This window comes from Scophthalmus maximus, chromosome 17 (assembly GCF_022379125.1).
Source record: "Scophthalmus maximus strain ysfricsl-2021 chromosome 17, ASM2237912v1, whole genome shotgun sequence".
Classification (NCBI taxonomy): Eukaryota; Metazoa; Chordata; class Actinopteri; order Pleuronectiformes; family Scophthalmidae; genus Scophthalmus; species Scophthalmus maximus.
The window spans coordinates 11,509,048-11,523,284 of NC_061531.1; the positions used below are offsets into that span (position 1 = coordinate 11,509,048).

Genomic DNA, 14,237 nt, shown 5'->3' on the forward strand with positions numbered 1-14,237 from the left:
TGTGGCATAAAAGTGAAGTTGTCTGAGCTAAAGGCGAAGACGTGATGTGCTGGGGGAGGTGAGATCGTTGGCCTGTTAGTCCTCTGTGAGCTGGATGGTGGTGGGGATGGTGGAGGTTCAGTCAGGCCTGCAGCTCTCCTGTGGAGAGTGACCTCATCGCCTGCCCCCTGGCATTGTGGCAGCAGCACAAAGCCATGCAGGGGACAGAGAGAGAAGACTACACATGAACGTGGGGGAGGGACTGGATGTGAGTGTGGATGTAGATGTGAATGAGCCTGCATGACTGAGAGAGGCAGGAAGACAGGAAGACAGGAAGAGAAAGCGAGAGAGAGAGAAAGTAGTGAAATCTGAAAAGGGGGAAAAAAGAGGACCACCGGGCTCTCGGGAAGAACAGGGAAGAGAACACACAGACGGTCAACGAGGGGAGCAGTAAGACAGGAAACACAAACACAACTGCAAACAAATAGACTAAACAACGCAAGAGAAACCTGATAATTTGTTTATTCTGAAGACTGTTGTTAATGCATAGCCCGCCATAAACTACAAATCATAGACGCAGTCAAACATTCTCGCAAAACACTTGTCTTGCACCTGAACACACGGAGAAGCAGATCCTCACAGTGACAGGAAAAGACACAACACACACACACACTACCGAGACTGCTCCTCAATAGTCATCCTAAAATCACGAGAAAAGAGGATTTGGGTGGGAGAAAACAGCCAAACACTACTGCTGCTGCTCAGCACCATGCATCCTGTTTCCGCTGCTCAATATGCTGCCATGACAGTCTGCAGGGGGTCACTTAACACAAGTGTGCAAGTGTGTATAGACACAGGCAGATGGTAATCTTGCACATGTACAAATACATTTAGTTTTCTGCTACTAGGACATGTGTGTCTGTCTGGCAGAAGCAACGACTCAAGTGATAGTTAATATCTGCAATATCTGTGTGTGGCAAAAACACCCTCTAGGGGCTGCTATATGGTAACAACAAAATCTGAGTGTCACTGTGGCTGAGTGGATGTTAGTGTATGGCTGTGTTTAGTCACATCTGGTCAAAACCCATACTGCCCGTATTGTTCATTTTAGAAAAAGTGTATCTGTTTCAAATATGAAGCCGTTAACAGAAGCACAGCGCTCAAGTCTCAAATCTATTGCTATGGCGCCTGATTCAAATGAGCGAGCTATCAGATATGACAATGTGGGCCGTGTTCATCTAATACGGCAACACGGCACACTATCTCACGCCGCGTCGTCTTTGTTGACTTGTTCCTTAGTTCCATAGGCCTTAAATAAACTTCCGCTGGATCATGAGGCGACACAGTTCTCTCTCGGCCAGTTTGAGTGTCTTTCCTTTCGCTGCTGTTTATTTGTTCAGGTTTTCTGTCGCTCACAGCTTTATTTGTTTTGTTTTTTGCACCTCTTTAGGCACCACACACAGAAAAACAGTACCCTGTCCACTAAAGATGTTCCCTGTCCATCGGCAGGGGCTAGTGGGGAAGGTGTAGAGGTCAGAGTTTAGGGGTCAGAGGTCAACTAATCGGTCACTTCATCAACTCATTACTCTGCTTGTTAATTAGAGGATTAAAGGAGGCAGGATGGAGTAATCACCACCTCTATACAATCCCTTTCCCCATTGAGTCCTTAGCTAAAACATTTTAACTGCAAAAGGTTTTATGGTGCTTCTTTTGGGATCTTACACAAGTTGTTTATTGTAGAGCATTTTCTTTTTTTTGAGGATTAGGATGTTTGCATATTAAAGATGAAGTCATGTATTTAATGGATTTACATCTGGGTGCTGATCGGAAAAGATTCAACAACCAGATGGTCATTTTATTTTGGAGTATTGCAAAGGCTGTGAAGACTGGTCACTGAATGGGAAAAACAGGGGTTCACCATACCTGCCAGATTACGTGGTTAAACGGAGAGCCTCTCATGTCGGCACTGTCCCTAGGAGAGTGTTTTGTGGTATGAGACTAATGCATGAGTATACAGTATGTATGTATGAGTCTATTTCAAAGTGTTTTGCTTGTTTCACAGGAAAAATAGATCCTCTGACAGATTTCCCAGAGTCCTTTTCTTCTGCGACAAATCACTGAATTTGACCCCAAAGAACTACTCTGTTCCTTCCTGCCTTCTCTCCATTGTTGCACTGATACATACAAAAAGGGGAGATCATCAAGGTCATTTATCCAGGTGTGCACGAAAACTGACAAAAACAGTCCCACACGTACTTGGTCTACTGCTCTCAGACGTGTCATTTTCATATCACTTCAGTGGGAAGTTAGATAAGAAACACTGTTGCAGTTAGAACTGCAAGAATGTGTGTTCAAGCAGGCGATAGCGCTACTGTGGACTATATAAAGACTAATTCTGAATGGGCATTTAATGGGGGAAATGGTGGGGAGATAGGCCATCAAATCTCATCTGAGAGCGCACCTGGAAAAATATGCATGCGCATTTGCACATGCATATACACACAAAAGAGTGTAAACTTGACAGTTTGGCTGGGGCCAGATATCTCAGATTGGAGCAAAAGATTATGACCTTTCTTATCAATCTTGATATTTTCTAATCTGAAAACTGTCATTTAAGTGCTTTAAATCAGATGAAACAAAAACAGAATAATCAGACATCCAGGTGGAAAGATGAGATAGTATGGTTACAGTGTTGAGACCTCTGGTTGCAAGCTGATTGGGTGTAAGAGGCCCCGGCTCAGCACAATATGAAATCAAAGACCTGTTCCCAGCTTATCTTGTGTGCTTGCGTGTCTGTTTGTGCGAGCGTATCGTAATGAGGTCATTACGGCAACTAATAAGGAGTTTCACCCCGTGGCCCTCCGGGATTAACAACATGGCAGAGGTTCAGAAGTCTGTTAAGAGTCCGGCCAAGGTCAAAAAGATAAACACACAGAGATACTGTTCTCTGATGGTACAGTGTGTGTTCATTCCCTTGTAGTTGTTGTTTTTTAATCAACAAAACAAAATATAGACCTAAATAATATTATTTATATCATATTAGAGTATGATGTGTTTATACCCGTATAACTGCCTTATAATAACAAACAGTGTTTCTTTGAAATCTGCGAGAAAAACTATGTTAAGGTTTCCCTTTGAGACAGCTGAGGAAAGATGGACTGCACGCACGTGCATGCCCGTGCACACGCACGCACACACACACACACACGCACACACGCACATACGCGCACGCGCACACGGCTGGTGGAGCTCTGAAACTTAGAGGCCATAAAGTTTGACCTATGGAATGGTGTGTTAATCAAAGACTCCACATTCCCAGCTGGAACAGACGCACTCGGAACAATATCTGACATGCATACTTAAGAATGTGTGTGTGTGTGTGTGTGTGTGTGTGTCTGTGTGCGTCTGTGTTTCTCTCATTCATGATAATCTAATCCCTGCCCTCTTTTGTAGTGATGGTGGTATTTTTATACCTGGTTATGCACATGTATGTGGAGTATGTTTGATGTTGCTGTTACAGGCCGGACAGCTCTTGAGCAAAAGGAATAAAAAAGAGAATGTTGGGTTTGCATATGGCAAGGAGGCATATGATAGGTCCATCCTCTGCTGTCTCAGTAGGGATTAAAATAAACTAACCAGGAAATTAGAGGAAGCCCTCTCAATCTTGCCAGCTTTGTGCATATGGACACCAAGTACGAAAGTAAAATCACACACGCATTTGATCTTAGAGCAATGATGCAATAAGGATACTGACTATACCTAAATGATAAACATTTAAAATGTTGCAATACTGTACAACTGACTGCAGAACACAAACAAAACAGAAAACGTGCTTTGATTGTAACATTACATGGTGTCCAAAGTGACTTACAATAGGTGCATTCAACCTTGAAGATATCACCCAAAAGTTAATAGAGTAAATAAACATTTATCAAATAGGCAAAAAAAGCTTCAAGTGCTCATTCTAGAATTTTATTTATTTTTTTTAATAATAAATTCATTCAAGTAAGGTGCAGTCTGAACAGGTGAGTTTTCAGTCTGCGACGGAAGTGGGGGATTCTGCTGTTCACGATTAGAGTACATTGGATTGTGCTGTAAAATAAAACTGTACATCGACATGCCCAAACAGGACCATATTCAGCAGTTGCAGAAAAAAAATGTTTAGGTGGAAAAAAGGGAATTGGAAAGTAGGAGAAAAGGAGCCTTGTTGATGCAGGTCTGTTATTAAACTGAGTAAAAATGCACAGAGTACAGAGCCAGTAGAATCTCCCTGGATTCGTAGAAAGTAAGATAACTAATTTAAGAAGAGGAAAAAGTGGTGATGAGATGAAAAGAGAGCATTGAAGAGAAATGGGGAAACAAGACGTCTTTGTTGTTTTTGTTTTTGATTGTGCTTATTACTGAAGGGGATGACAACATAATATAGTGTTGATCAAGCAACAAAATCGTGTGGTGTTACAGCTTATGTAACTGGTGAATGACTAATCACACAACATGTTTCCTTGACACACTCACAGCTACAGTATCATCTCTGCGTTTTTTTTCCTTTTCAGTTTAACATAGAGGCCCCTCGAGCAAACTAGCCGTTTTACGAATGCGTGTATGATTATTGACCAAAAGAAGAAAAACATACAGTCCAATTCCAACTAGCAGACAAGACATATTAGTCAGAAGCAGTTTTTGCGTGGAACTATCTGTCATCCCATGATGCATGCATGACCCCTTCTTCCTGATGTCAAGGTGCAACAGTCAGCTGTCACCACCCTCCTCACAGACCACATGTGCAAGAACGTCTGATAACCCAAATGGCCAGCTGTTTGCAGAACAAGGGAAGAGCAAGAAAGAGAGAGGGAGTGAGATGCAGAGGGAGTGAGATGCAGAGAGAGAGAGAGGATCAGACTCCATCTGCTAATGTGCATCAGTCCTTGACAGTTCTGGCAGATATGAAGAAGCCAATGTAGTTCATGCAGTAACTTCATCAATGCCAATGACGGACGGCATCGACAAGTAAAAGTTATCACTCTAAAGGCAAGTTCGGCGTCATGTTCTGTTGAGTTGCCAGTAGTAACAGGCATATAGACTAGTGTATATTACCAATGGTACAACATTTGAGGAACAGCAGAAATCACACATGCACCTTCTCAGGCAAAGTTTTGTGCCAAACCTTACCCATGAGATCATGTCGTGTACTCTGCAGCAACTGAGCAATGTAAGGCCAGCTAGCCGCTTTGTACAGTCTGTCATTACAGTTGGAGGACCGCATTCGCTATACATCAATATACTTTTTGTCTGTTGTGGCTCCAGGCACAACAACTGCTACTACAACCACAGTGCAACCAAGCCACCAGGCAGCCAAGCAGCCAGCAGTCCGGCATCATCAGCTGGAAGTCAAGAGTGAGGAAGAACAGAGGAGAGGGAGGGAGACTGAGAGAGTAACTGAGAGAGTTAGAGGAGGAAGGCAAAGCCAACTATCTGCCATGTCCCTCTACAATCCAGCAAATCAGATGAGGTTTTCACTACCTCAGAGGCTTCAGCACCCACAAATCCCACAACAACGGATTTCTGTGCACAGCACTAATGGCTGATGCTAGCTCCTTGTAGCAAGAAAGCAAACATGACAGCCAGTCGAATAAATTCTTCATCATGCATGGTTTCATGGGCTGACGACACCGCCATTACATAGCTTAGCATGCCAAAAGGCCATGGCTATATTAAAACCTGATGGTTTATGGTCTACTGCCACATATTTTTGTGGTGTAGCTCTAATCTGCCACATCAGCCACCCAAGTACATAGTTTTTCAGACTGTCCGGATCTATCACATGTTGCACTCTGCTCGGGGCTGCTTCAGGGGCACTGACGTGCAATCAGAGGCCTGTGTGCCTGTGCCAAGGGAGCACTGTAAATTGTCAGCTGACGAAAGACTGGAAAGAGTGTGTTTTGGGTTTAGTCTGTGGGGGCTTTAGCCAACAGGAAAGCTCCGGTGTTTTCCTCTCCATGGGACATAATGGATTCTCCCCGCCAATGAAACATTATTCCGGCTGGCGGGCGGGACCACCAGCCACCTGAGAGCCTTTCCCACAACACCCCCTTCCCTGTCAGAGCCAGACCAAGTCATCAGTGGAGATGTGGGACAGATGGAAGGATAGAGACAGGATGGTTGAAGAGAGGAGGGATGTGAAAGAACAATGAATAGGAGCAGATGGCAAGAAAAAGGGAGGGATAGAGTGGAATTGGCATCGCTCTCGACTGCAGAGAATTGTTGATTTCTGAGGAATGTATCTGTGCAGCACCGCCCATATATACATACATATATACAACGTGATATAATAGGTTACCATAACAACTAACAACACAATACAGCACAAACAGACACATACAGTTATCCCCTTACCCACCCTTTGCTGCATCCCCCTCCTCCTCAGCCACATCTCTCCATATTAACCCCTATTTCTCTTGGTTTTTCTTCGCAGACTTAGACGCTCTCAAAGCAGCCAACACTGGCACACAGTGGCTACATGGGCAATACACTGAACTGGAACAAAGGCCTCCTAATAATTGTATTAGCTTACAAACGTACAGTCATAGTCCAAACACACACTGGTATCACAGTTGATGATGTGTAAACCTGGTAGAGAATTAATGTGTTGTACCTTCTCTCATTGTCGTCCAGGTGAGCGAACAGTACATTCTTGGAAATGGCTTTGGCCAAGGCGGTCATAGTCTTGTAGTCCTTTGGAATCACCTGTTTAGACAAAGCAGTAATATCCATCATAAGTGGAGAGTGGACTGCAACAACACTGTCCAGGTGGACACATGAAACAAACCAGCACAAATTCATAATAGCCCGACTTCAAAAGCAGACTAAATTGAGTAATTAAAGAGCAGCATATTGGCAAACTCTAAAAGGAATATCCCACACGTGTCTGTGTATTTTTAGGAATGCCCATCTGTTCAGGGATTACACTCAAAATGCCATACGGCCCTAAAAAATTCACATGAGGCCTGAACTCATTCATAAAACATGCATTTTCATGTCCCAGACTCTGCGGTGTGTGTGATCATGAGGGAATGGCAAAGTCTGTCGCCACAACAAAGCCACAGAAGTCTGTTTTTATAAAAAACGCATCCTTGAAGAGAAGCTCCTTTTACCGTAGGGTGAGAAAGCCCTAAAGTAACAGAAACAGAGTAAGAAGACTGCACTATACATTTCTTACTGCAGCATACTGTAACTGAGAGAGACACCAGTGTGTATGTGTGTGTGCACAGGTTTGCACGTGTTTTGTCTCGGGTGGTGGCGGAGAGGAGGGGGTAGGCTTTAATTATGTTAAACCAACAGATGTCTCCACATGAAGACGACCATGCAGCACAGCACAACACGCACACATATACACACACAACCACATCACATGAAAAAAATATACAATTTTTTTTTTTATCTTAGGCCAGGCTACCCAGTGGACAGATAGAAAAAGAGTCTTGTATGGCCTGGAAAACTCGGTTAGAGGAGGTCACAGACACCCAGAGGGGATCAGTGGAAGAAGTTTTTCAGATTTAGATTTTAGGTCAGCACCCTTACCATCAATCACATGATCCAGTTCCAATACTGTCACCAAGGGATCATTAAATATCAGGGCAATCAGCTTGTTACCATCGTGCGACCAGCTTTTTAATCACTCAAAGTTGTCTGACTTTTCTTACTTACAGCATCAGGGTATTGCCAAGATATCCTTAGCCTCTAGCATATTGAGCGAAAAAAGAGATGGAGTAAAGCCATATGGGAAAAGATGGATTTCTAATGATTTAACAACTACACCTACAAGGAGTTATGATGGCAAATTACATGAGTTGATATAATTTTTTTTCCTTCAACAGCATTACATACACTGTGATACCGGCTGTGATGCATGAAATCCAACTGCTCCACATTTAACGTGACAAGAGCCCGAGAAAGTGCGAGAAAATATCTGACTGGATGTCCATTTTGTTTCCACCTCGTCACAAGGATGTTGTCGTGTCCATCTGATGCCAGCCATGCAATTCCTTCTGTTGACGTGATCGGAGACTGACAGGCCTCACAATTTGTACGACTCAAAGCAATTCACTGCGAAGCCTTTTGATCAGACGAGCGGGGGTTAGCTAATAGATTGTGTTCATTTAAAACAGCTGTTAATTTATTTTCACGGTGGAGTCATTCATCGAATTGATGATGTAGGAAGATGACGGCACATCGGCTCCGAGTGTGTGTGTGTGTGTGTGTGTGTTTGTGTGTGTGTGCTTGTGCGTGTGTGAAAGAGAGAAATTCTCTCATCGCATACTCAAGCAATAATGGCCTTTCATGTTCTTTTGATTAAGATGAGGTAAGCAAACTGTGCCAAATCTTGGAAGCTGGGAGAACCTGAGAGTAAATCTCTCAAATATTTGTAAGGCAAAAGACATAATGCCACTGCCATGGCTGTGTGAGTTGTTGTGCATATGTGGAGATGTCTGTGCATGAGTCTGAGACCATCAGATAGCAAGGGACAGTAGAGAAGACAGGCTGGAGATGGGGGCGGGCTTGTGGGATTAGAGAGCCCTCAGTGTTTCCAGCTAGATTTCCACTGTGGAAAGACAATTTCTTGGCGGTTTCTGTAACTAGGCTTTAAATCAGCTTTTAACATGCATGTGCATGACAAAACCTTGCAGCAGTATAATATTACAGCAATGCAACTTCATGGTTGTTGTTTTTTTCCTTTAATTTTTAAGTGAGACTAAAACCATTGTAGCCTACAGGATTCTGAAAAGAAGATCCAATAGGCCAAGATGACAGACAGACAGTGCGTGTGTCATTGCAACACTTGGTGTGATGTAGGAAGAGCCAGGCCTGCAATGCCAGCATCTTTCTCCTCACTCTCTTAAGTCCAAACTGAGTTAGATTAGTACTTATCACAGTTCTCTTCCCTTTCAGTAACCACATTACAGTAACTACTATACTGCAACCTGAGCTTTTCTACACAATTTACGGCTGACTGAAGTAACATGACTATCACTAATTGCATACACTTCTGTGGCTGCTGCAATGTGCTGGTGCTTCTCTGCAACACCAGTAGAGACTCACCTCTCACAATAAATCCTCTTAATTGTCACATACAGTACACAGGTGCAGTTAGGCTGTTGTGCGGATAGCACCACAAAATGTGGGTAATTCCGCTCAGTGGGTTCAAAGTAAAAAAGGATTTTAAATAAAAACAGTACATTCAATGGTTTGATGATAAAGTGGGAGTCTATCACAGCCAATCTGATAATCACAGAGTTGAATTCCAGCCTCTGTGCTGAACATCAGCTCAGCTGATGACTCACAAATGTTTATTTCGCTGCAATTCAATTCAGTGGAGTGTCATTCATGCTCTTAGGTGGGTGATAACAGAACAACAGCTCTACATTTCTGAAATAAACAACGTCCGTGTGGTGTCCTTGAGCAAAGCAGATTCATTTTAAAAGGGTAAACATATTCATCTATTTTTGTTGTACATTTTTACCACAATGGTTTAACTGTTCCCACGAATAAACAAAAAACACCTCTGAGCTAAAGGAACATATGAATTAAACTGTGTTATGATAGATAACATGCATTGCCAGTATGGGTCTATGGGCAAACATGTTGATGAGTATGCATATTCAAGCATGTGAATATATGTGTGCCTGTGTGTATCAGATGTTTGCTTATGCATTGCACTTCCCAGGCTGACCTTGCGTACGTAGCTGACAGCATCCTCTTCAGTGTAAACCTCGGCACTGACCCCTCCCCTGCGACGCCGGGCCTTGACAACTGGGTTGGGTGGTGGGGGAGAAACCTCATCATCATGTGAATCTGACTGGCTGTTAGATTTCTGACGTGCCATGATTTGCTTGCATTCTTCCTGTAAAAACAAGAGGAGAGACAAGATTGGCATGATTGGCAGAGGGACAAGCATGGAGTCACATTTACCTCTTGTCCACCAACCTGGAACGGGTTCTCTTCTGCACTTTATTTTGAAGAATTTTGACTGAAAATAAGTAGTTTAACAATCTGGAAACTTGGTGCCTGAAATTAAATTTGGTTTTGTTTTTTGTTTTTTTAAGTGAACAGTGACAACATCAGTGATTGCTTGATTACAATGGTTCCACTCAAAACTGGGGTTAACACGGACTGGTTCAGTGGGTCGACGAATCCTGAAAGGAGTAGGTTCAAGAACCAGGGTTAATTTGGTGGAAAAGGAAAAAATTTATTCAGTGGTTAAGAAATGTAAAATAGGCAGATCATCTATAAAAACAACATCCTTCTAAAAACAAATTATTTCCAAAACAAATGGTTGCTTTAGGCAAGAACAACATCACATGAGAGCATCTGTTATTGTTTTACCTCACAAATGATCACATGCAGAACAGCTGAAAAACCTCTCAAAACAACATGTCTAACATCAAGCATCATGTGGTCTCTTAATCAGGTCACATAATTTTACAGCATAACCTCCGAGAAAGTAGAGTGTACATGTCCTAGTCCTGAGTGCAATCTGTCTGGGCAGTTTGACCTACCATGATATGAAGTGGGAGCTTTCAAATGATTATCTCTTTAGGCCTAATCATCCAGAGAGGGGAAGGCTTGACCATGTACTGTACTCTCCTCCTCTCAGATAATAGGCAACAAGGAACAAAGACATCTGAGGGGAGACAGGATGCTTATGGCTGACTGCTGTTTCAACTGCTGAGCACTCTGCAGGTGATGAATTATTGATTGGCAATTGATTAACACGTTAACATGAGTACACAATAAAACCACTGTAGGCTTGTTAATGTGTGAGACAGGGGAAATAGTATAATAGTACAAAGGGAGCCAGTATCCAGTGTGTGTGTGTGTGTGTGTGTGTGTGTGTGTGTCAGGTAATCACACTCCATCCTCCTAAGACAGCGGCAGGAAAGCAAAAACAAACACACGTTTCCCTTCTTTCAGGCACTGCAAATATATGCATAGATACACTACATCTTTATCTCCTCACTGCAGACTACGAGTGGGACTCACAAACTAGCAAACACTGTTTACATGCTGTTGTTTCAAGCAGTCACTCAAACTCTAGGCAATACCAAGCATCTTCGCCTTTGAGATCAGGCTGGTTAGCTCGGCGAGCTAACTACAGGCTAAGTTTGTTAGCAGAGGTATTTACCATGGCATGGAGGGCCCCTGGCCAGGCCTGCTGTGTGTCCCTCAGCCTGTCAGAGGCACCTCGCCAGGCATCAAGTCACCGTGTAAGCGTGTTAAAGTATGCCCGGGCATCAACACACATGGATCCCGACCTCATACACATCTGGCACACATGCCACGCTGCAGCAGCATCATGCCATATTAGCACAGCAACGGCACACAGCTCTGTGTGAGTATATGCACACTCAGGACTGAGTGTATGCATGCAAGTAAGCAGAGAATTCAAGTCTGTGCATGAGAGAGAGCGAGTGAAAGAGCACGAGTGGCAAAATATCTGCAATCCCCAGAACACAGCAGCTAAACAACAAGACTACTGATGAAAACACTGATGACAGCGAAAAGCCTTTCTCTCCATCTCTCCTGCGTAACTCTCTGTATCTGCTTTCTAGCTTCTCTCTCTCTCTCTCTCTCTCTCCTCTCTCTCCACCCTCTCTCTCTCTCTCTCTCTCTCTCTCTCTCTCACGCATACACACTCACAATCAGGTGGCGCAATGAGCGGGCTCCTCTCGCTTGCCCCCTGTCACTATGACAACTGGGTACTGTGAGCATCCTAAATAGTTGGTGGACAGTCTGAGCCGGAAGCACACACTTACATTTGCACACAATCCAGCTCTGACGTTTGTTGACAGATTCTCTCTCTCGCTCTCTTTCTCTCTCCTTCTCTCTCTCTCTCACACACACACATATATACAGTGATTCAGTTCACAGAAGGGAGAACGTCATACCCTTCAATACAGACTTCTGTTCTGACCAAATGACATCTGTGTTTTGAACCAGTGAATGGCTCCAATCATTGTCAAAGGGACACATCATTGTCACACACACACACACACACACACACACACACACACACACACACACACACACACACACACACACACACACACACACACACACACACACACACACACACACACACACACACACACACACACACACACACACACACACACACACACACACACACACAAGCACACACACACACACACAAGCACACACACACACACACACAGTTCGTACCAGATACCGTTCTGTACCATGCAGTGTCTTTCTCAGTCCTTACTGATCTCTAGCCCACCACCCACAGAGGAACTCCTCACACTGTTGAGGACCCAGTGCTCAAACACAGGTACACTGGCTGTACATCTTTTGTCAACAGAGGAGCAGTTTAAACAGTGGAATGTAGTATTTCCAGGACTATGTACAGTAGCCATCATTAGTCCTATTGTATATCTAAATCTGAGGTAGTCTATTTCCTATTTCAAATACCTTTGGATATCCTGCCATCTATCCTATTCATTTAACAATATCTCCTCTATTCTAGAATCAGTGCTATTGACTATGTCCGACTCTCTCTCTCTCTTCCTCTTCTCCTCTGCTGTCCCTGCGTCATCACTGGGGGCTGGGTGCCAGAGAGAAAGGACAGAAGGGAGGGGGGGGTAGAGAGAGGAGACTGAGGACACGAGCGTAAGCAGAACACAGAAGCTCTGTAAAACGTGGCCTTTCCATTAGGGACACATTGACTGGGGGTCAGAGATTAACCCAAAAATTGAAGACACAGACAAAAGATGAAAGACATGCAGTCCCTTGAACACATGCGTCATGTAACGTCCCCATTATCAAACCACTGTCAATTCAAATTTCATCTCATTTATGGATTATGAGTTGTATTCAAATGGGCATCTCCAGTTTTGTTCAGTCCCTGAACCAATTTGCTCAGATATGAACAAAAGTTCTGACTCTCATCATAATAGCTGTGACTAACCAGAGTTAATCAGCACAACCGCCCATCGTGTTCAGCACAAAAGCATTAAATCCACCAGAGAGGCGGAAAGTAAGTACATCTGAATATCCATTCTTTCATTAAGTTGCTTTAAGATGAATTGTTAAGATTAGGTAGAGAAAGGGAAACATCCATAAGGTGTTACCTTAGGTAGCCCCGGTCCAATGACGTAAACAATTAAATTCTCCACTGCCGGGACTGAAAGCATGCAAGTGAACCAAAGGCAACAATGTGCCGAACAATCACACACACATACTCACGCACACACACAGGGGTAATGAAGCATAGAGAGCAGATACACCAGTAGAGCTAACAGTCTACTCATCACTCTGTTCCACACCATTACAGCACCACAATGGACAGAAAGTTTGCTGCTGTATTAGGTCTGCATGTGTGCGGACTCAGTGCTGCCAAAGAAATGAGGTTCACTCTCATTATGGCTGCAGCACACACAAATTCATCTTGCTTTCCATGTGACGCCTCTCCGCTGGGCATAAGAATTCTCTGTGATGAACCGTCAAATCTTCCCTCCAAACATTTTACCTTTGACCAAGTTATTCAAACCTAAACCTTTCAATCAAATCTTAACTCTAATACATATGGGTTTTAAAAAAAACCGACTAGCTAGGACCAGTTTTTTGACCCTACAATGGAATATCAGGTCTGAAGTAAACACAAGAAACTACAGGTTCTGGGATAACAGACACAGAGAGGTAGGTACAGTTTTCTCATGCTTACAGGATGTTAGTTCTTTTGGACTTTTAATATCTTCAGTTATCTACACGATAAGTTTCAAATCCATTTAGATTTTTAAGGGTTGAATATTTGCTTTGCCATCTGATATTACTAAAGCTTTTTTCACTTGACAATACAGATTAACTGATTAATTGAGAAAATAATGTTGATGGTTAATTTTAAATGAAAACAATTGTTAGTTGCAGGGCTTATGCAAATAAGCAAATATATTTTTGTTGAAATGTCGTGAAGTTTCTGTACCCATCTTCTGCTCTCACACAAACCACAGCTTAGCAGAGGAAGGCGGAGCGATATAATGGGCCGATGAGAGAGGACAAAGAAGGACCACCGTGTAGACAGGGGGCTGGGGGTCCGATTTACCTGTTGGGACCCAGAGTGGGGGCCAAGAAGGAGGCGGTTTAGGCCTGGGTCACTGCCCGCACCCCAGGTTGATTTGACAGAATACCCTGCTCCCAGCACCGTGGTGATGAGTGAACACACAGAAGCAGAAATATACTATACG

The 14,237-nt window shown here is 43.4% G+C and overlaps 1 protein-coding gene across 2 annotated transcripts in view; it reads right to left on the reverse strand.

The window, feature by feature from the left end:
* The window catches only part of prkar1b (protein kinase, cAMP-dependent, regulatory, type I, beta), a 56,944-nt gene that overhangs the window by 33,502 nt on the left and 9,205 nt on the right, over positions 1 to 14,237 (reverse strand). Inside the window, exons 1-3 of one of the 2 annotated variants that reach the window (XM_035615027.2) lie at positions 11,159 to 11,525; positions 9,707 to 9,877; positions 6,632 to 6,723 (exon numbers count right to left, since the gene is read on the reverse strand). In XM_035615027.2, coding sequence (XP_035470920.1) covers positions 6,632 to 6,723; positions 9,707 to 9,877; positions 11,159 to 11,161 — 266 coding nt within the window. In that variant the 5' untranslated portion in view covers positions 11,162 to 11,525. Of the gene's footprint in view, positions 1 to 6,631; positions 6,724 to 9,706; positions 9,878 to 11,158; positions 11,526 to 14,237 lie in introns of those variants that run through there. The other variant, XM_035615026.2, reaches the window with a different exon arrangement.